Source organism: Rhea pennata, chromosome 2 (genome assembly GCF_028389875.1).
Source record: "Rhea pennata isolate bPtePen1 chromosome 2, bPtePen1.pri, whole genome shotgun sequence".
Taxonomy (NCBI): Eukaryota; Metazoa; Chordata; class Aves; order Rheiformes; family Rheidae; genus Rhea; species Rhea pennata.
The window spans coordinates 99599063-99622322 of record NC_084664.1 but is presented as its reverse complement, the minus strand read 5'-3'; the positions used below and the strand labels follow the sequence as shown (position 1 = coordinate 99622322).

The following is a 23260-nucleotide window of genomic DNA, read 5'->3' as shown; positions in this document are numbered from 1 at the left end:
GACTCCGGACTCGACCCGGCAAAATGGCTCTGCGGAGCGCAGGCAGGGCGCTGCAGGGGCTGTTGCGGTCTGCACCACTCATGGCCCAGGGACCAGCCTCCTTCTACGGGTAAAAAAACAGCTGCCTCCTTCCCCCAAACTAGCTGCTTCTTCATGACCCTGCCAGCTTTTGCTTGCTGCCCCGCTGCTGCCGGCAAGGCCCGCTGGGGCGGCCCACAGAGTTTGGGAGACATTTGAAAGGCCAGTGTGGGCTTCACGGCAGGGGCTGTGGGGTTGGCAACGGGGTGCACTTGTACCCTGAGGTGCCAGGTTTGCATTTGGCCAGGGAGGTTTGTTTCACTGGGGGAGGGAAGAGCTCTTTCCTTAGCTGCTTTCCTTCTGTTGCAAGGAGTTGGTCCCTTCTCATCAGACGCTCTCACCCTCCCTCTGCAAGTCCCTTTCCCCCCTGCAAGACAACATGCTGCTAAATGCAACTGCTTCTCTAGTACCTGCGGATAAGGTGTTTCCTGGAGATGGCCACAGTTGCAAAGAGAAATGATGTGAAAGAAAGTCTGACAAGGAGAAGAGACATTAATAGCCAAGTCATTTTGCTTATTATGCAGCTTCTGTTAAGGAAAGCAGACATTATACCATAATGTCTTTTACACAAATAAAGATTAGGTTGTTTCGGTGACACAGCTGGAACAGAGGTGTAGTTCACAGATTAAGCTGCACTCTTACAGACTCTGAGGTGAAATGTGGACTCCAACAAGGCACAGCGCAAGGTTTAATTCCCCTCTGCATCTGTATACGCTGCATCTGTACTGTCTTGGTGAATACAGGCAGGCAGTATGTACCACTGCTCCTCAAGGAGCTGTGGACAGCCCTCAATTACTACCTCAATTACAGCTGGTTGTTTTAAAACATGATTTCTGCAACATGATTATGCCAACTAGTAAAACATGTAGTCTTAAAAAAAACTTCACAGAAGTGAAGTCATCATGAGAACAATCATACTGATTTCACACTCACAGATATTTGGTGTAGGTAGAACCAAATCTGTAAGAGGTGTAGCCGATTCCAATACAGCTTCTCAGCATGTATAAACAACAACGCATCACAAGCTCAGCAAATTCTTGAACCCATGATGTTAATAATTAATCCTAAAATGAGGGTGAGCTATGGAAAAATACTAGCATTATCTGAATCAGGAAATCAGAATATAAATTGCTTTTCTTGTCTATGAAAACTGCGCTTTGTTTACCTCTTTAAAAAAGACAGTAAGGTGGTGATTATTTCTGTTTTGTTCAGAACTGGGCATGCTTTTGGTATTTCTGCATCAGAAGCAAGACCTTGGGTATTTCTAGAAATAATAAAACTGAGCTGCTCAATTGCTGTGATGAGAACTATGATAAAATAACCTGTTGAAATGAAGAGCAAACTAAAAGATGATATACTGGGAAAAAAAATAAAGTATTTTCTTTTACAGAGAGAAAAAGCAAAACTCTCAGGTATTTAAGAAGGGGATAAGAAAGCATATCTGAAAGCTACATTCAAAATTTAATAAGCTGTGGAATATATAGCTATATTAGGTGTGGTTTGTGTACTTAAAATAAATTAAAGAATACAGCCAGACTAATCACTTGAATCATATCACCATAACAATTCAGCAAAACTCACCGAAGTTTTAGTGGCATAATGGCTTTCTTTGATGTCTGGCCTGTATTCTTGAAATATAGATATGTGTTTATGGTCCAATACTCAAATTGAATCTGCACAGGTGGAAAGAGATGCTCCCATTCTGCAAAATCACAGCCTGATTTAGTATGTTGCATTATTAGATGTGCTTTGTAGACAAGGATTTTATATAAAATCCAAACAGCTTTATGTTGAACAAATTCTGCAGTTTATCTACCACAATTACGAACTGGGAACCTGAGCTTGCAAGCTGTGTGTGTTTTCAGTTGCCTTATGAGAAAGGCTAAAGGTTTTTTTCTTTCTTTCTTTTTTTTTTTTTTTTTTTTTTTTTTTTTTTTTTTTTTTTAATTTTAAAGCCTTGATTTTGAACTCTACACGAGTGGGATTATGCTTACTCTATACTTAACTATACTTGAATGAATTCAGTGGAGCAAGAATATTTAATCTAGGTAAACTACATGCAGTGAATGAAGCTTAGCTGTTAGGTGATCAATTGGCAAAATTCATATTGTATTATTACCACCTTTAAACAAAATGAGTTAGGCTGGTAAAAAGATTCCCTGCAACTATTAGGCCACAAACTTAATAGAGAGAGCAGATGCAATCATTTACACTGTTAAAAAGAGTCCCTCATGCTGTCCCTCACTAGAAGTGTGAGTCTGTGAATAGTATGACAGGTTAACTATTTACATTTACAAATGTGTCTTATTTTGTATTGCAAGGTTAACTTACGGGCTTAAGAGAGGATGTTGTCCTATGTGTCAGTTTCTGTGATCTTGATAGTTTACGTTTTTCCATTTAGAATGCTTTTCTAGGGTATTTTTGTCATGTGATATTTTCCAATTAAACATTACCTCCTGCTGAGGTTACACTGGCATAATTATTACTGTCACATTCGTCTCCCACCCCTACAGCCTCATCTTCTTGCAAGATGTTTTTCATTGTAGAACCTCTGGCTCATAAGGAACTATAACCATAGATTATGGTTTCTTTTGCAGGTGGTGAGGTTCAGCTTAGTAATAACAAGGTGAACACCAGCTATTTTGAAAGTTATTTTGTGACAGAATGAGGCTTAGTCTCTAATATATTTCTTTCAACACTCTTCTGTAGCCATTTAAAGATACTTTTATGTTTCCCTTATTGTACAGCCCTGACACTATCATCCCCCCTCCTTTGACATAAGCCATTCAACTGCATTTGAGAAACCTAGGTACAAATGTTGTGTAGTGGTGACTCGTTGAATAGTTCCCTGTTCCAGTCATGTTTTTATTTCCTCTTCTGTGCGTTCATGAAAGGGCAAGTGACCATGTAAGTTTCACTGTATAGTCCTTCATATCTAGAAAAAGTAACCGTTTGGTATTTCTTGAATGAGCATGTAGTAATGAGAATTTTCTTTCTGAATGTTTTCCTTTCTCTCTCCCCTTTCCCCATCCCCAGTACTTCCATAGCATCTGCCAAAATTCAAGTGAATGGAGTCCATCTGCATTATCAGCAAACAGGAGAAGGAAACCACGCAGTTCTTCTACTTCCTGGAATGCTAGGTCTGGAGATTTTGTCTTACCTTTATAGAGCAACTGCCTCTTTTGGGTCTAGTCTGCTCCCAAGCTAGACTACACAAAACTATTTTGTAATATGTTTAACACCTGATTATGAAGCATTATCATTAGAAGGAATTGCTACACATGAAAGACAAGGCAGAGTTATTGTAACCAGAAAATTATTTTTAAAGATTCCATATGTATCACCAAGCACTTCATACCTAAACATGTTGGTTCTGAATTTCAGCTGCCTTACATAGTCACTCTCGCTTTTTGAATCTGACTGTGCACAGGGAACATCCAGCACAGGTGGAAAATAGCTATGCAAGGTGAAAAGTACTGAAATAAAATAGGTCAGCTGTATTTGTTACACAGGCTGAATGATGCCTTCCTTTTTATAAACTAGGTACATTCCAATGAAATTAATAGCCATAACACAGCACTTGCCGTTTACTCTCATAATGAAAAAGACACAGAAGAGATTAGCTTTGTGATTTAAAATATGCTTTCATGTTTCACTCGTTCATGGGAACATCATTAAGATTCTCAGTGGCTTTTAGGGATGGAAAACAGATTCTGCTAGCTATATGATATCTGACTGATGAGACCACTGCTTTTGTTAGCAGCCTTTTAAAAATAACTCAAGGCTTTATTCTGGATTCTTGCAGTACACTAAGTTCTACACAACCACTCAAACTTAGTAGCAGTTCATACTACGAGTTTGAAGTTGTGCTCATGCTTAACTGAATTGCTGGATCAAGATGATAAATGTTAAGAACTGAAGAGTAGGAGACATTTATTCTTTCTGGCAGGAACATTTTCAAGTTTATATTAAGTAATTCTTTATTTCAAGTCATTTTCAGAGGGAGACTGAAAAAGTAAATGCTAGGGGTGCTTTAGGAGTAATCTGTTTTAACCAGTTCATTCCAACAGCTTTTTAAACTAATAATCCTGTTGCTAGTGCTAACTCCTTAAATAGAAATATTGTCTTTATTCAGTTCTGAGGTAATATTATTATTATCTATACGTTGCAATCGCTCAGTTAGCATTATTACAAACACTATTAATTAATGTTTGTAATACTCAGTATCTTTACCATTATTAACCATAGTCTCAGATTTTTGGTCAACATATGAGGGTGAGCATTAAATTATGACCATCAAATATGTTCTCCCTTTGTTCCAGTACTAAATTTTCAATAATATTATATACTACTTACAATATTAACAGACTAATAAGTGTGATGGCAACAAGGTAAGTGCTTTTAGGTCAATGAAATTTAACAGCATCCAGACTATTAATAATGTATGATAACATAAAATGATGTTTCTGTTTCTAAGTGGAAAAGTACTAAGAAAACCAAGAAGACGTAGCATCTGGATGTGCTTTCAATTTTGTGGATTTTTTTAAGAAGTTCCAAGAAATATAGTATAACAAACGTGTGGAGTAGTGAAGAAGTTCATATAAAGTCTGTTTAAAAATACATGATTAATATTAATCATGCTGCATTACTGTTTTTCAAACAACCTGATATTTTGCTTCTGACTGTAGCTGTTAATTGGTTTTGCTAGGGAGAAGAACTGATACTAGACTATAGTCAGCTTGTCATGGCATGCTATATACAGCCTTTTCTGTCATTTGGACCTATTGATGAACTAGGAGGAAATACTTGAGGACATATTCTTCCAAGTACAAATCCTAAATGCCATTAAACAGCCTTTACAATTATAGATAGCCAATTTCATATTTGATTTACATCATTCAAATATGATATACTAGAGCTAGCTAAAGAGTTTTTGTTCACAGTAATGTTAATACTGTTATTATATGAACATAATCCAAATGAGAAAAAAAAATATAATTGTCTTACCTTCATGCTAAGATGCTAAGCTTAGTGCAATAGCATTTTCTAGATTGGAGTAGTTCATTTTTTCATCTTTTGAAAGTGTTAGTCATTAATAAAAGAAACAATTCTGCATCAGAAAAAATTGCTGCACTTGACTTCTATTTGGCAACTTGCCTATTAGAAAAATAAGATGTTAGAATTTTGTGCTTCTATGTCACCATTATTTCCTCAGTCAACAAAGCATTTAAGGCTCAATTTAAGCACCAATAATCTTGTTAAAGTGTTTGGTCAATAAGAAACTCTGTATCACACAGTGCTTTTCATGTATAGACCACAAATTTCTTAGCTAAAGTCAGGATATTCATCTCCTTTCACAGTGAAGGAGACAATTGTTCTAGATTGTTCAACCAAAAGTTCAGATTTAAATCCATCCTTCAGCACTTTTCCTAGCCAAAACTTTTAATATGGTCTAGTTAAATATCATTCTACTCTAGCAGAATAGCTTTCCATTAAGTTAAGTTTCATCTGTGCTGTCCAGATGAAGAGTAATGACCATCCTACTGCTTTATCACTGTTAAAGGTAAATCCACACCCTGGCTGATTCCAAGTAACTGAGCGATTGATTTTGTGTTAGAGCATTCGTGTAGAGCAAAACAGTAGATAACTTTGTGGGCCTTCTAGAAATACTTTGCTTTAAGTATATTATAAATATTCTAAAGCTTTTTATTATGGTGCTTCCTGACTGATAGTTGCAATACTCAATTTCAATTAGAGGTAAAATATAGTTCAGTTAATAGATAGCATCTTTTTTAGAATTAAAATATAAGTTTCACCATTTACAGTATGTATGCAATATATGTGTAATAGTGGTTACTTTAATTGAAAATGATGATATTTCAGGGAGTGGTCAAACTGATTTTGGACCACAGCTTAAGTCTATGAACAAGCAGCTTTTCACAATTGTTGCTTGGGATCCTCGGGGATATGGACAATCCATCCCTCCATCTCGAGACTTTCCTCCAGATTTCCTTGAGAGGGATGCAAAAGATGCTGTAGATCTTATGCAGGTAAATCTATTCTGAGATTTTATTATTAAGATATATTATTAATATATATGTATATATATATACATATATATAACTTCTTTTTCTTTAAAGTTTAAGAACGAGAGAAAAGTACTGTTAAGTGTATAGCTCCCAGCATACAGCAAGTTAGACAGAGGAACATACAAATGAGGGCTTAAAACTGAGCAGATGCACACTGTTCTGGAAAATATTACCTTCTTTCATCTCTTGCACTATACAGAGATTCAGCAATGGGAATTAGTTACAAAGCAGTATGTTTGACTCCAAAATATCCTGCCCTAAGAGGTTGCAATGAAGAACCTTGCAAAATTTTGGTAAAGTATGTATAAAAAAACAAAGCCTATGCTGAGTATCTTAACTGCAGGGATTACAGCAGTGAAACATTCTTAGAAAAAATTCTAGCTAATAGAGTCCTGGCATTTTGCCTTGAGTAGCCCATTTCATCTGAAACATTTGATCCTGAAAACTAAGCTGACACTTTGTACTTTAAGGCCTATTACTGAAATAATTAGTATAAGGAATCAAGGAATTCCTGTAATCATACCAGATCTTAATAACTAAAACAACTATTGTGATTATGAAGAATATGACCTAAAGTTGTCATCATTTCTCCATCTTACAGAATTCTACAATTCAAATCTATGTTCCTTTGTTCTGATTTTTATAATGATTTCCATCATATAGGTGCTAACCTATTTTCTGGTTTTAGTTTTAACTATTAGTTTGCTTTATTATGTTAAGCTATACAATTTCTGTGGCTGTGTTTAGAAAGTTGGCAGAGCATTAAAATTCCAAAAATATGAGACAAGATTCAGACAGTGAATCCAACCGTATTTCCATAATGAGCAGTAGCCTTGTAGAACCATCTGAAATTGAAAATGCAGCCTTCCTGGAGTACTCTGCATAGTGAAACAAAATAGGTCTGACAGCAGAATCAGGATAAAGATATTGTTTTGCTCTCTAACCATGGAAATAATCTCCTGAATCACAATTTATTCTGCTACACTAATGCAGAAAATAAAAATGCTTCCATGTATAGGTGACGAATTTTCAGTCTAAATTTTTGTAACCCTTTTTCTGTCTCTCTTCAAATACTAATGAATGCAGATTAGAAAACAAAGCCATCTTCAAAAAAGACAAAACCACGTTGTCTGCAATCAAACAGGACAGAAGTCTATCAATGTTAAAAGTTGCCAAAACAAATCACTAGATTTATTGGCAGCAAAATTATATGTAGCATTCTGTCTTTTTTAAGATGTTTATTAAAATAGATATAAAACAACAAATTACTTAAATCTTTCCTAGCATGAGTAGCTTGCAATCATGGGTAACTTGTTTCTATTTTAGCACGAAATATAAAGGCACAAAACCTAAGGAATGATTACATTTAGGATTTCCAGAATAAAACAAAGGCATAACTCCTGCAAAGTTATGTCTTAACTGTCAGAACTCCCAATGCAGAGGGCATTATAATAATATATTGGTTTACATATACACAGCCTGCACCACTAAACCCATTTGTAGAGGTGAGTCTTCAAAACCTTTATTTAGATTTTTCTGGATTTTGGCCTCACTGTTGGAGCTGTGACTGCTGGAAGTTTCTGTGAAATAATAAAAGCTGAAATTCTACAGAGTATTTAGCAGGCTGATATAGATGCCAGTGCTCCGCATCACTGTATGCATTCTGTGATAGAGTTGACTTGAAACAACAGCAGTGTAATGCAAAAAATGAGTTTTACTGGAAAAGGTAAATGTTTTAAGTCTGCTTGGCTGCACTTCATCCCAATGTCTAACATTAACAAAGGCCAATAGCATTAAAATAGTCGTTGTGGAGATAATTAGTATTGACATTTAAGATGTTCTTATTGTTCAGAGCTACTATCCCACTGAAAGGATGGACTTCTGCTTCTTCATGTTTTTGTAGATTGATTGCAACCATTATTTGTGATGTACTTCCTTTGAGCCAATTAAAGGCCATAGTACAGAGTGCTGTTGTACTGCAGCTCAAAGTTATCAATTATTTTTGTGACAGCTTACGCGATCATTTGATTGCATTTCACAGAGGCTTGAATGGAGGAGGTGATTTTAAAAGCAGTTTTGTTCGTTTACAGGATAGGGCCAGCACAAAATTGCCCACAGAGTTAAGGAGTTGAAATCAGCTATCGAGTTGATGCCAGTGTTAGCTACAGACCTATACTGTAAATAGTTCAAGATTAAAGCAAATGAATAAGCATGCACACCACATCCAACACATTTGTTACATCTAACTGTTTTTTGGAAGGGCAAAGAGAATAAGTTATATTTCTTCCACTAGAAAGTCATACTGAGACAACCCAAAGAATGCATCAAAATAATGGCTCACAAACAAGAGAAACAGAACTGGAAGCAAATGGATCTCAGCTGAAGGGCTGGCAAATAAACTAGGATGGTTTTTAATAGACAAAAATTTTAATAGGCTATTCTACTCATCAGCCAACTTCGAGATCCGTAATTTGCTATTGGCAGTAGGAGAACAGGAATAACAAAAATCTAAGTTTTACAAGCATGGCTGACAACAACTGCAGCTTACTGAGATAATAGTAACCCTTCAATATCATTATACTGAAAGGTGGTTGCAGGTGACTACTTTTTCAGCAGTCTAGGGTTAACCTGTGATCAGCTTCTAAAATTCAAGACTCCTCTCTTTCTGTCCGGTTTGTCCTTGCATGTCCTTTTCTTTGTCCTACTTTTTTTTTTTCTGTTTGCTAATTATGGCTTAGCTGGGTAAAATATAATTTTGAACAATGATAAAGTAAGCCTAGTCAAGGAAGAAGCCAAAAGCGTAATGATACGTTTGCCAGGTTTCTAGTTGACTGGTAAGGCTATGCCTCGCTTAAGCATCAAGTTTACAACCTTCTGCTTCTGGTTTAGAAACTGCTCTTTATCTCTCTGCAGTTCTTTTGTTTCTCATCTTCTGTGGTTTTTTTACTTTCTTCTGAATGAAGAAAGCAGGACTGGACTCCAACAGTAAAACAGCAAGGACCAAACTCAACTAATTCAATTAACTGTTTCTCTTTTTTCTGCCAAAGTACAGTATCTTCCTTAATCTCATCTAAAAGGACATAATCTCTGCCTTTAAAAAAATCATTGAAACGTTTTATTGTGGTTGGTTGTTAGAGAATTGACAAATCCAGGCTTCTTTATACAAACCTGCAAAAACTGTTTAATCATTGAAAGTTATCACTGTGCAACATTCAGATACTTTAATCTCTGAATCTCTTTCCCTTCCTCACGCTCTTCTCACTGAATATTATACACAAAATTCTCTCACCTGTCACTGCTGTTACCTCCTACAACAGCTTTTGATATAAGAGAGAATAAATTCTAGTGGAAAACAGTGTACAAGTGAGAAAGAATTAAGGTCTTGATTGCCATATCTTTTGCTAATAGCCTTCCTTTTGGAGAAGGAAATATTTCAGTATCAATATTTTAAACTGGAATTCACCATGAAATAACATTTAAAGTGTACAGTTATAAGCTAGAGAACAAGTATTAGCAAATGTGAAGTAGGCATCAAAATTTGAAACAATCCCATAACAAATGTGTAAGTATCCCATAGCAAATGCTTAAGTATTTCCTTTGGTCATTACAGTACAGATATGTTTTCACTAAATATCATCAGTAATTTACATGACTATATTTTGTTTTAAAATCTTAAACTTCTCTTTACTTAAGCTCATCCTGATCTTGTATTATATACCATCCCACACTACAATAGTCTTTGCCTTTTATACCAACAGAATCAGAGTTCTTCGCACCATCATATTCTCTGAAGAAATCTTCACTCTCCATTGTAAATAAAGAAGTCTTAGTTTCAATAGGGCTTTTAAAATGCAGCTCATATGACTACTTTCTGTTGCAGTAAATAGCCAAGGAAAATTGGAAGGGAGGATATAATTTATTTTCCAAATGTTTTACCTTTTTCTGAGCCTTTTTTGCGTAGCAGGAAAATTTATATTTTCTAGCTATGAAAGCTAACTATATTTCAAATTTTAGTGTTGTATCTAAATCTGTTCAGATAATTTTCAGGAAATATTTGATATTTATTGATAAAAATAGCTGATGATTTGCATATAACTTTTTTGTACCAATCAAGGTACTGAAATTTAAGAAGTTCTCTTTGCTGGGATGGAGTGATGGTGGCATTACAGCACTCATTGCAGCTGCAAAGTATCCAGCTCTTATCCACAAGCTCGTTGTTTGGGGAGCAAATGCCAGTGTTACACAAGAGGATGTGAGAATTTATAATGGTAAGTACAAACATAGGAGTAGAAGAAAATCATATAATTGAGGAATTGTGTTCATTTTATCTTGATCTGAGAATCTTAGTCATCTTAAGGCTTTGTGGAAGCAGAGTTGAGGACATAACAAACCAAAGAAGTAACAACACAAAATTCACCATGTTGCTAAGAGCAGGGATAGATTAAAGTTCTAATGAGAAACTGCCTAACAATTACTTCAGAGATAGTATAGTGGGATTAAAAAAAAATACCAGTAGTTTACCAATGGCTGTTAAAAGCATAAATTCTAAATAGCTTATCAGTAGTTTTTAGTGGATATGATTTATTTTTGCTGTAATAAATGCTAACAAATAAATTCCAAATAAAGCCATTGACCTCAGGCTTGATTTTCTTTCTCAGATCTTGCACAACCTCAGAGAAGGTCCACAGCAAATTACTGGGCTAAGATGTAATTCCTTTTGCCTCTAGGAGCTATATAACGCACAGTGTAAGAAAACAAGTTCGTAACTTACCAATTGAGCTCAGGAAGCAAATGAATCATTCAAGTAAACACCTCAGGATCCCTTTCTAATTTGCATTCCTTTGAAGTTCATTATTGTAGTTACAAAACCTTTGCACTGTAAAGAAGCATGAATTTTCTGATCCCTATTCCACTTGTGTGAAACAGAATCTGACCATTTATCACTCTGAAGGAAAACAGCAAAACTGCTAAGGTGCTCAGAAACAACCTTACTTACTTTTGAAATTAAAAGTTAAAAGAGCTAACCATACAGATTCTCAGCAAATGTAACCTAGCATAATTTCACTTAAGTGACTGGAGTTTGATTTGTAGCAGCTGTGGAATCTGTCTGGCTTCAGCTAGTTTACGAGTGTAAATAGTGCACATGTGCAGTTCCCTCACCTGTACTGTAGCATTTTTATGATGATGGTAGTGATTATTATTATTATTATTACATTTTTTAGCTCAGTAGGCAAAATGCTTTTTAGATCTATAAAAGTGCTACATTATTTCTTTACATGCTTTTATATGTATCGAAGTTTTATTACATAATAATTACAAAATGAGTATGTCACCTTCTGCTAAAGTGTAATGTCACAAGCTAAAGTGTTTTTTTTTAAAAAAAAGTCTTACTTTACAAGTACTGCAGTTAGTACCTGCAAGAATGGTGACTTTTGACTGTTTAGCAAACTGATGCTTTCAACGTCTCTTTCTGGCTAGACAGAGCCCACAGAGTAGCAGTGCATGCCTACTACAGCTGGACCATCAATGCATCTCAGCTTATGATGGAGGAGAGAAAGATGTTTATTTGTTATCTGTGCCCTTTCAATATTGGGCTTTCTTTTTCCCTTCCATTTAGAATAAGACTAGCTGCAAGGATAGAACAGTAGATTCTGTAAGGAAAAGAGCTGTACAGTAACAAGCTAGCCTGGAATGATCAAACTCATTTGCCAGAAGTTACTGAACAGCTGTTGCTCTGAAACAACCCTTTGATTCACTACTACCTTGCTCATTTAGCTGGACAGGTTCTATTTCACGCAAGCTAATTAACTCCTCACTCCTCCCTTCCTTTGCTTTTTGTTTGAAACCAATTAAAAACTTTGTTAGTTGTATACATTGCTGTTTGCTGATTCGGTACTTTTCAATCTCTTTCACCTTCTCTGCTATGGCAGAGTTGTTTTGGGCTTTATTGATTTGAGGCCATATAAGTGACATATAGTTTAGTGAAGGTGGCACTTACAGATATCTAGATTGTGAGCATTACTGAAAGTTTGAGGAAGGAAAATAGAGAAGCCTGATAAATAAAGCAGAATATCAGATTGTTTGTACAACTTTAGCCAGCACACCATGAGTCACAGGACACTACTAAATACTGTTGGTTATTTTCCTATAAGTCTATGGCAAAGGTACCATGACATCAGCCTGTTGGAATGCCTTAGTAAAAGCTTCCTTCCTCTGAATACTGGTAAGAACCATGGGAGAACTTCCATGCAGGAACCAAAGCAAAAGGCTGTAGGATATAAAAAAGGATTGTCAGTTCTGGCACACTTGTAAAAATAGTCCATTTTTTTATATACATGGTACCTTCTTGAGCGCTTCATAGAATCATAGAATCATAGAATCAGTAAGGTTGGAAGGGACCTCGGGAGATAATCTAGTCCAATCCCCATGCTCAGCAGGGTCACCTAGAGCATGTTAGACAGGGTTGCGTCCAGGCAGGCCTTGAATATCTCCAGAGAAGGAGACTCCACAACCTCTCTGGGCAACCTGTGCCAGTGCTCCATCACTCTCACAGGGAAGAAATTCCCCCCACAATCAGGCGGAACTTCCTGTGCTTCAATTTCTGCTCATTGCCTCTTGTCCTGCCACACGGGACAACTGAAAAGAGTTTGTCCCTGTCCCCTTGACACCCTCCCTTCAGGTACTTGTACACATTGATAAGATCCCCCCTCAGTCTTCTCTTCCCCAGGCTAAACAGGCCCAGCTCTTGCAGCCATTCCTCATAGGGCAGGTGCTCCAGCCCTCAGACCATCTTTGTATCCCTACGCTGGACTCTCTCCAGTAGCTCCATGTCTCTCTTGTCCTGGGGAGCCCAGAACTGAATATAGTACTCGAGATGAGGCCTCCCCAGGGCTGAGCAGAGGGACAGGATCACCTCCCTCCACCTGCTGGCAACACTCTTCCTAATGCACCCCAGGAGACCATTGGCCTTCTTGGCCACAAGGGCACATTGCTGGCTCATGGTCAACTTGTCATCCACCAGCACTCCCAGGTCCTTCTCTGCAGGGCTGCTTTCCAGAAGGTCAGCCCCCAGCTTGTACTGGTGCATGGAGTTATTCCTCCCTAGGTGCAGGATTCTGCACTTGCCCTTGTTGAACCTCAGGAGGTTCTTCTCCTCCCAACTCTCCAGCCTGTCCAGGTCTCTCTGAATGGCAGCACAGCCCTCAGGTGTGTCAGCCACTCCTCCCAGTTTGGTATCATCAGTAGACTTGCTGAGGAGGCACTCTGTCCCCTCATCCAGGCCATTGATGAGGAAGTTGAACAGGATGGGACCCAGTACTGACCCCTGGGAGACACCACCAGCCACACGCCTCCAACTAGACTCCATGCCACTGATGACAACCCTCTGAGCTCTGCCTTCCAGCCAGTTCTCAATCCACCTTGTTATTGCAAGACCTTCGTAAAGAACATCAGAAGTCATAGGATTGAGCCTTTGATATTTTTGTAGCTCCTCATGACCATAGTAAAAATATAGCCTTCTGCAACTCAGAAAGACCTAGCAGAGATACTAAAACTGCCTTTTTTGACATCCCCTTCCTTATTCAGAATTTATTTAAAACTATTCAATGCAATTTCAACTTTGAAATACAGCTGCAGCTGGGTTTGAAAATGTACTGTGTCAGGTATTTACAGTACTGGGTAAGCATATGTCTTGTTGCTGCATCTTAACGTATTTCAGTGTTATTTTATGTAGGTATCCGAGATGTTTCAAAATGGAGTGAAAAGGTTAAGAAACCACTGGAAGAGATGTATGGACATAAGTACTTTGCAAAAACCTGTGAGGCTTGGGTAGATGGAATATCCCACTTTGCTGAAAAATCAGATGGTAAGACTTTATAGCACTAAACTGGAAAAATTACAGTAGCAGATAGGTCTGGATAAAATCTCTCTAACAGTACTCCTAGCAGGCAGAAAAGGAAGGACTGCATATGACATTAAAAGCATTAAAAGCTGAGTCTGACTCATCCTCATGAGTAACGCTGTTGATTTGTAGATGCTTCACAGAACCAGCAAGGTATAGGAGGAACAAACATTTATGGGAAGCATTAGCTGGTGAGTGTCTCCCCTTGCTCTGCCGCAAAATTATGTTATTAAATAGTCACTTTTATGCAACCTGAACAAGAGTGATTCTGCTCAACTTTAAGAATAACTGCTTTGTAACATTGTTAAGATGTTACCAACAGTGAGGTGGTTTCATTCTAGTTTCTGCAAACAGGAGCCTAAGCACTATTTCAAAATGAATGGCATGTAGTGAGTACAAAAAGAAGGAATTTCAAATTTTGGGAACTGAAAATTACAAAACATATTTTAAAAATGCTGCTGCTACAGCTTAGGTATTTAAAATCCCCAAAGAAGAGCTAAACTGTACAATATAATCATAATTAAATGTTTGTCTCTGAAGATTTTACAATCACTCTACATAGACTTTTGCAATGAAGGATACCATGAATAATAGCCTTCAGTTCTGTTTTAATTCAGAGAAAAATTGCAATTTACCTAAAGCAGAAGTACGTAGTACATATAAACCAAAGAGTCTATAATTCTCTTAAATATATTTTCCTTTAGCTGTCATAATGAAAGACAAGAGATCACATTTATTAAATGGAAGTAGGTACTACAAGAAAAATAATCTTTCTTGTATTTTTCCGTATAGCTTTCAAAGAATCAGCAACATGGTACTAGAATTTCTCGCAGTAGAGAGATGTAACAAATTATGATCTGATTTTCCTTTTACTTTCTAGAAAGCATCTCCTTAAAACTAGTTTATTCTTAGACCCAAAGGCCAAGCTGATGAAACTCTGTCACATCCTTTTACTATCTGCATATGCCTCAGACACTCTGAGGTGAAGTGTCTTTTTGTGAAAAAGGAGACACTTGGAGAAATGTAAGAAGCTGAGTTACCCAGATGCTATAATTGGGTTGGCTATTGAGAGAAGCCTAACATTTGCTGAAAAAATATTAGCAACTACCAGTCCACGTTTTTTTTCCAGGATTAGCTTAGGAAAGGCAATTTAGAATACAACCAGATCCCCTTAAAGTCACACTGCAGAAAAAGTTATGAATTGTGAATACAAGACAAGGGTCTAATAAATAACATCAGATGAAAAAAATAAATCGACGATAAGAGGAAGATAGCAAAACCTTTGCTGGTCAAAAACAGCAGCATCAAATTCTTTTTAGCAAATAGACTTTTCCCTAAGTGGAGCAGCTTTTAGTTTGAGCTGCTCAAAGAGTAGCATTTAATGAAGAGGACATTAAGACGTTAAGAGGATATTGACATTTAATGAAACTGAACAAGCTGCTAAAAACTACAAAATTCAAGACTTTTCTTGCAAGGCTGTGTTACTGAAGTAAGCAGCATCTAATGATTATAGTATAAAACAGCTTTATTTCCTAGTTTAACAGACAGCTATGGCTTTAGATAAAAAATGTACTTGTTATTTGTTCTTAAATGTAATCATTTGTGCAGATTTTTTGAAGTTTCTGGATGAAGTGTTCAAAATGAAAATGATTAATGGCCAGAACTCCAAACTAGGACAATATACATAGTAAATTATTGACTAGAAAGCTGTAAAACCGCAAAACTTAAGACCTAAGGAAAGTGTGCATATGTAAGCATCAACTATGCTGGTAACTGTAAGGAGGCGATTACAAATAGCACATAAAGCTAGCTCAAGGAAAAATAGAACTTAAAACTCATTAACTATGTTTTGCCTGCAAATTCTCTTATGAGAGCATGGAAAGTTGGCCAAACAGTATAGAAACTCTGGTACTAAGTGATGAGAAAAGAAGAAGGGGAGAAAGATAAATAGGCTTTAAGGAAAAGCATTAAAATTACTTCTATTGAGATTAAAGACTGCTAAGCATAAGATTATTCTCAAGGCTGTGTAAAATGAACAGCTAGGAAGAATAACTAACTTTTGAATAATTTTTGGATAATTTGTATTAAATGGTTATTCATTATAGGCAACAAAGAACCTAGAAGGTAGGACAGGCATCATAGTAAGTTAACTTGTTGGTAAAAGTAACAAATCTTATAATTTGATGCCTGATAACTAATGTAACAAAAAATGGAGCATAATCCATGAAGAAAGAATAAAGCTAAGAGACACATGCATTTGTTCAGAACATTCCATGCGAACCTTGGGAAAAACGTGGGCCAGAAATACTACATTCACTGTGTCCATCTGAGTTGGTATCCAGTAATGGAACATGTTTCAGTGAAGTACTGGCATAATGTTTTGAAGAAAGAAATGTAGTTACATTCATGGTTACGTATTTCTGTAGAAAAACTGTACATTATCCACAAGGAGATCTAATGGCCTGAACCATGATGGAGTTCACAGTCCTTTGTAGAATCAGTTTCAATCTTTCATAGTATTTAAAAATGAAGTGTACCTTCATTTATTTTCTTCCTAGGTAATATCTGCCAGCAGTTGCTGCCTCTTATTAAATGTCCCACACTTATAATTCATGGTGAGAAGGACCCTTTGCTTCCACGCTCTCATGCAGAATACATTCATGAGAACATCAAAGGCTCTCGGTGAGTTAAATCATTGTTTATCTACAAATCATCATTAAAGAAGGGAAGAAGTGGATACCTTCAATATACATATACATACATATACATGTGTGTGTGTATATATATATATATATATATATGTACATATATATATAAAAATCTGTTTGGGCAAGCTCTTTCTATCACAAATAAACTGTTACAAACTTTGTTAGCAAGTTACATTGAGAATAATAGGCCCTTTCTTATGATATAACAAGCATTACTACTTTAATAAGGTCCTTCCTCATGTTCTCCAAGAGAAACCAAGTAAGGTCCTTTTCCTCTTTCCATCTGGTCGCAGAAACATTCCTTAACATATAGCCAAGCAAGCAAATTCTCTGTTTTGGCCATTTCATTCCTTTTGTTGCATGGTATCTAATTTCTGTCCCATCTAGTAGCACACAGAATTTAGATGCTCTGAATGAAGCAGCATTCACAGTTACTGAAGAGAAGCACAGGATACAGACGTTCTCTTACATACTGATGTGAACAACAGTCGCAAAGATTGAGTTTTCAACTGTCCAAGAAATTGTAGGTGCATTTAAGAAAACTAATGCAAGAAGAAAAATAGAACTATGCTCAGAGATATTATTCCCAACTCTTAAAAACAAAACAATCATCTGCTTCATTTGAGAAACTTCAGAAATGCCTCCTTTAAAAAAGCTAAGTCTTCACCAGCTGGATTTTCTTCATAGGTTTGCACACAACTTCAAGAGTTCACACTGGATAGCACTAGAGAAGAGAACTGGGAGAACAGAACCCATTTTTATGAGTGCAGAGTGTAGCAAATTGTTTCATTGGTATCATTTCTGTGAAATATGAGTGATGTGTTAACCTCAAAGCCAGTTCCCCTATTCATAAAGATGCATTCTGCCACCAGAAAGATAGCACAAGAGGCCTTCCTAACAGTCACAGACAGGTATTTTTTCAATGACTACTAGTTAGTTACTCCCACATCTCCTGCTTATGACACCTAGCATCTTGCTAGTGTTCCCTGAGCTCTGAAGTGCTCCAGTTACGGACTAAAGCAAGTCGTCACAAACCTTGCATAGACAAGGATCAGCTAGCTTTTCTTTGGAAGACAAGCCAAGAAGGAAGCAGTGCTAGAAGTTGCCATACAAAAAAAAAAAAAAAAAAAAATTACCGAAAATGGCTGTACTTTCCATGTCTTCATGCTGAAGTAATTCCCTCTTATATGTATTTATCAGAAATCAGACTAGTGATGATGCTCTAGAAAATTATATGTAACTTAGTACTTAACCATGTGGGCCCCTTCTTCCCTTGTACTGGAGCTGAGATCTCCTTTGTGCAGCAGAAAGTAAACTTTAAATCCAGCATATTTTTAGCAACAGATTAGATGGCTTTTATTTGCAGTTTTTTTTCCCTCTAATCATAAAACAGAAGGTTTTACTGACTAGAGCACAGCTACATTGCTTCTTACTGTCATGGTAAGAGTATGCCATCATTCCATATTTCCATAGTATGCATATAATTGTGTATTATCACAGTGGCTTAACAGCAAAGTGAGGACCATCTGCAGTACTGTAGGTTTGTGCACCTACATTCTGCTTTGTCTTTGAAGAAACAGACTTAAACTTCAGAGAAACGTGCTAGAAGAACTGGATATGTTGATGCAGAATAGCTTTTTTTCCCCTAAGACAAAGCACTTTTTATCATCACTAAGAGAAGTCTTTTGATCTTTGAAAAAAAAAAATGCCACTTGCTGTAGAAGAAAGTAGATGACACTAAGGCAACATAGGAAAGTATCAGTCAAAATGGGCTGCTGAAAATGTTTAGTAAAAGACAAAAAAGGGTTAGAAGTTTTCCAACCCCATGTAGGGAAAAAAAAAAAAAAAAAGAAAGAAAAGTTAAGAGTATGTACCAAGATATAGTTTTTTCCAGACAGGAAAAAAATGGCAAGTTTTATTTTACTCTTACTGCATTCATGCTAGTATTAACAGTCTGAAGATTTAAACTTTTTCATACACATTACTTCTAAACATTTGTTATAGTGATAGTTACAATTCAACTGCAGAACATCTTGCTTCCCTTTCTTCTTTAAGGGAGTGTAGTGGTGTTTTAGGTTGTCTTTTTTTTATTTTTGGAGGAAATTGAAACAATTCAAATGGTAATTTACTTTTAGCATGTTCACTGCCTAGCACAACTCTTGTTCTCTGAAAGAGGCAAAACAGCTCAGATACTTCACCTCTTCAGAGGATAGCCTACTCACCTGAATTTTGGAATACTCATCTTCTTTGCAGACAAAGAAAACTTGGTTCTAGAAACCAAGTCCAGGACAGATCATAAAACTAGCTTTTAAACTTAGTTTATCCACCTCAGCATGGAGTAGGGTGCTTGCTCCTTAACTGTCTAGTTCACAACCTAAGTTCTGAACTTCCAACAAGTATGCTAGGATAATACAGAGTTTCTTCCAATCTGTACTTCATTACCTAAGAGCTAGGAAAAAAAATGCAGCCAGTTTGATCGCCTATGCTCGTAGAATGTAGCACACATTCAGAGTTTGCTTTTTGTCTTTTAAGGTTGCTTCTGATGCCAGAAGGAAAGCATAATCTACACCTGCGTTTTGCAGAGGAATTCAACAGACAAGTAGAAGACTTCCTAGTATGAGTTCAACTGTAAAATAAGTTCAGTTGTTTTTCCTTCTACTGTTCAGCCATTCTACTTTCACTTTACACTTACTTGTTCTTTCCTACAGGACTCAAACCTAACTTGAGTCAAAATGGAAAAACATGAGGTTTGCATAAGCTTACACTCAGAATAGTGTTTATGGAGCATATTCTTCATACGCATAAAATCAGAATTTAAGAACACAAGAACAGAAAGTAAGCCTCAGTGGATCACAGCACTGCTGTGCTGCAGGGATTTCTGACATGCCTTTAAGCTTATTTTATGTCACACTAGCCAAATAGCTATTACTGATCCAGCTGAGGTGATTTAAAAAAAAAGAGAGACATAAAACACTGTCTAGAATACATGCCTTTATGTGATCTTAATATTAAAGGACAAAGACATTGTAATAACTTGTATTCAGAACAGTTACATAGAGAAATATTTCAAAGTTACAAGCGTGAGAGGACAACTGGGTACATGGCAACTAGGGAGCATGCTTCATCACCACCACTATCAGAAGTCATTCAGTACACATGCCTGCTTCACAAAGTTCTTCTGCTAACAAGATTTATGCCTCATCCTCCTCTCCTTCCTCTTCAAATTCACCCTGCTCATCAGCAGTGGCATCCTGGTACTGCTGGTATTCTGAGACCAGGTCATTCATGTTGCTCTCGGCCTCCGTGAACTCCATTTCATCCATGCCCTCCCCGGTGTACCAGTGCAAGAAAGCCTTGCGCCGGAACATGGCCGTGAACTGCTCCGAGATCCTCTTGAAGAGCTCCTGAATAGCCGTGCTGTTCCCAATGAAGGTGGCAGACATCTTGAGCCCGCGCGGGGGGATGTCGCAGACGGCCGTCTTCACATTGTTGGGGATCCACTCCACAAAGTAGCTGCTGTTCTTGTTCTGCACGTTGAGCATTTGCTCGTCCACCTCCTTCATGGACATCCGGCCCCGGAAAATGGCAGCCACCGTCAGGTAGCGGCCGTGGCGGGGGTCGCAGGCCGCCATCATGTTCTTGGAATCAAACATCTGCTGCGTGAGCTCGGGCACCGTCAGGGCTCGGTACTGCTGGCTGCCGCGGCTGGTGAGAGGGGCGAAGCCCGGCATGAAGAAGTGCAGCCGCGGGAAAGGCACCATGTTGACGGCCAGCTTGCGGAGGTCGGCGTTCAGCTGGCCGGGGAAGCGAAGGCAGGTCGTCACGCCGCTCATGGTGGCCGAGACCAGGTGGTTGAGGTCCCCGTACGTGGGAGTGGTGAGCTTCAGGGTGCGGAAGCAAATGTCATACAAGGCCTCGTTGTCAATGCAGTAGGTCTCGTCCGTGTTCTCCACCAGCTGGTGCACAGAAAGGGTGGCATTGTAGGGCTCCACCACCGTGTCCGACACCTTGGGAGAGGGCATGACGCTGAAGGTGTTCATGATGCGGTCGGGGTACTCCTCCCGGATCTTGCTGATGAGGAGGGTGCCCATGCCAGAGCCCGTGCCGCCGCCCAACGAGTGGGTCAACTGGAAGCCCTGGAGGCAGTCGCAGCTCTCCGATTCCTTCCTCACCACATCCAGGACAGAGTCCACTAGCTCAGCTCCTTCTGTGTAGTGGCCCTTTGCCCAGTTGTTGCCAGCCCCGCTCTGACCTGGGAGGCAGGGCAGAAAGCGGACGCCACGTTAGTGCCGCGAGCAGGAGACGCTGCTCGGCTTCCCCCTGCCCTGCAGCGCACGCCCATTGCTCCGCATCCCTCCTGCGAGGGCTGCGAGCCTTTCCTGAGCTCAGAGCCTGCGGGCGGGGACCCCAGGGGACCGCTACCTACCAAAGACAAAGTTGTCGGGTCGGAAGATCTGTCCAAAGGGGCCAGAGCGGACAGAGTCCATAGTGCCGGGTTCCAGGTCGACCAGGATGGCACGGGGGACGTACTTGTTACCTGTGGGAGGAACCAGCACCAGCATTAGAGCCCTGCAGGCAGCAGCCAGTGTCACAAGAACCACCGTGCTCCTGGGAGAAGTGCTCCTGGAGGGCTCTTTGCGGTTCACTGTGGAGACGCACTGTCTAGATCAGACAACTAGCGTTATCAGAGCCATTCTGAAAACAAAGCCCTCTTACAGAAGTTACTGGTAGATGACAAGCTCTTGTAGCTGGAGTTATTCCAGCTACAATGAACTGGTACTTTTGCCAGATATATTTAAGGAAGTCCAAGGAAGCAGGCTCACTTACCAGCAGCTTCATTGTAGTACACATTGATCCTCTCCAGCTGCAGGTCACTGTCTCCATGGTAGCTGCCCGTGGGGTCGATGCCGTGCTCATCACTGATGACTTCCCAGAACTGAAAGAATTTTTTGGGGGAAAAGAGCAATTAGCTACAGCTGGCCAGTGCCAGTCATGCCTGCTAGCACAGCCCATCTACGCAGTGGCCCCAACCACTCCCTAGCATGGGAAGGCAGCTGCCTGGAGAAAGCCACACCATGGGGAGTCAGTACAGCAGAGGAATTTCCTTCCCAGGAGCAGCTGAATTAGCAAAAAATTCTGTTAAATAAAGGAGGGCAGGGAGGTAGCCTGAGCACATACGTACAACAGGATGACAATACTCATGTATCTGTCAAACTGAGCCTTTCATTGTCTAGTAATGACTTAAGACCATCCAAACTATGCTGTTTTACCAACAAAATAGCAGCATTACAAGAAAACAGCCAGCAGCACCTTCAAGCACAGGGTGGATGTTTTCCATGCCCTCTCCTGCTGCCTTCAGAGCTGGTTACACAGCTGCAGCAGGGCGAGGCAGCTCCAGCAGCTGCTAGATTTGTCACGGCTCCCTAAAGGAAGCAAAGGCGGCTGCAGACCGGCAGAGTCACGCGCGCGCGCGCACACACACACACACACTCACTCACTCTTCCCCCCGGGACAGCACGGATCGGCCTCGTTTCTGCCGGGGCGGCTCCAAGAGGAAGGGGCGCCGGAGCCGAAGCCGCGATGCCGCCGCCGCCAAGGGGCGCCCCACCGAGCCCCCGGGCGTTTGCACCTCACTTCGGGCGGCGGCAGCCCCGGCAGGTGCCCGCGCACCGGCGGACTGGGCTGCCGCCGCACCCCTTACCTTGGCTCCGATCTGGTTACCGCACTGGCCGGCCTGGATGTGCACGATCTCACGCATGGTCCCGGTGTGTCGCACGGTGCCACCTGCCCCGCTGCTGCTGCCGCCTCCGCTCCCGCACTCGCCGCCGCAGCGGCCGCGCCCCGCGCCGCGCCTTAAATCGGGCGCCGCCGCCCCGCCCCGCCGGTGACGTAATGCGGGAGCCGGCGGGGGCGGGGCCTCGGCGCCGGCGCCGATCCAATGGGCGCGCGGGAGAGGGGCGGGGCTGCGGCATTGTGTCCCGCAGCGGGGGGGGGCGCTGCGGGGCGTCTGGCCGCCGGCGCGGCTGCCGCTGCCGCTGCCGCGGGCGGGCGGGAGCGGGGCTGCGAGGCTGCGAGGCTGCGAGGCGTTGGCCTCGGACAGGTGTCGTTTTCAGCCGCTTAGTCTTTTTTCACGGAGCAAGAACAACTCTAAAATAGGACAATATCTTGGGGTGAGAATGTTTTTAGAAATAGAAGGTTATTAATGCTTCTTTGCTTTGGGAACACCCGTTGGAAATGCAGCTCCTTTTGGAGCTGTTCATGTTCCCCACCTCTGCTGCACCATTGCAATAAAACATGTACTGCTGTGTTTTCTTAGTGTCTTCAAGCCTGTATTTCCAGTTTCAACCTGCTGAATTATGGTTTGATGCTTTTTAAGCACAAGAATCATCTTCCCCTAGCTCGGCCAGACACAACAAGTGGAAATTGGGGGTGGTGTTTCTAACGATGGAGCCAATACCAACTTCTGGGCAGTTTAACACTATTTT

The 23260-nt window shown here is 39.8% G+C and overlaps 2 protein-coding genes across 2 annotated transcripts; one reads left to right on the top strand and one right to left on the bottom strand.

The window, feature by feature from the left end:
* Positions 1 to 19814, top strand: BPHL (biphenyl hydrolase like). Its single transcript, XM_062570030.1, has 7 exons — positions 1 to 109; positions 3115 to 3218; positions 5962 to 6128; positions 10282 to 10435; positions 13900 to 14031; positions 16626 to 16749; positions 19308 to 19814. The coding sequence occupies exons 1-7, from the start codon at positions 24 to 26 to the stop codon at positions 19393 to 19395; spliced, it is 855 nt and encodes a 284-aa protein (XP_062426014.1). The 5' UTR covers positions 1 to 23; the 3' UTR covers positions 19396 to 19814.
* Positions 19754 to 22615, bottom strand: LOC134137260 (tubulin beta-1 chain). Its single transcript, XM_062570028.1, has 4 exons — positions 22477 to 22615; positions 21603 to 21711; positions 21202 to 21312; positions 19754 to 21027 (listed from the first exon to the last, which is right to left on the bottom strand). The coding sequence occupies exons 1-4, from the start codon at positions 22531 to 22533 to the stop codon at positions 19967 to 19969; spliced, it is 1338 nt and encodes a 445-aa protein (XP_062426012.1). The 5' UTR covers positions 22534 to 22615; the 3' UTR covers positions 19754 to 19966.
* Positions 22616 to 23260: the final 645 nt, after the last annotated feature.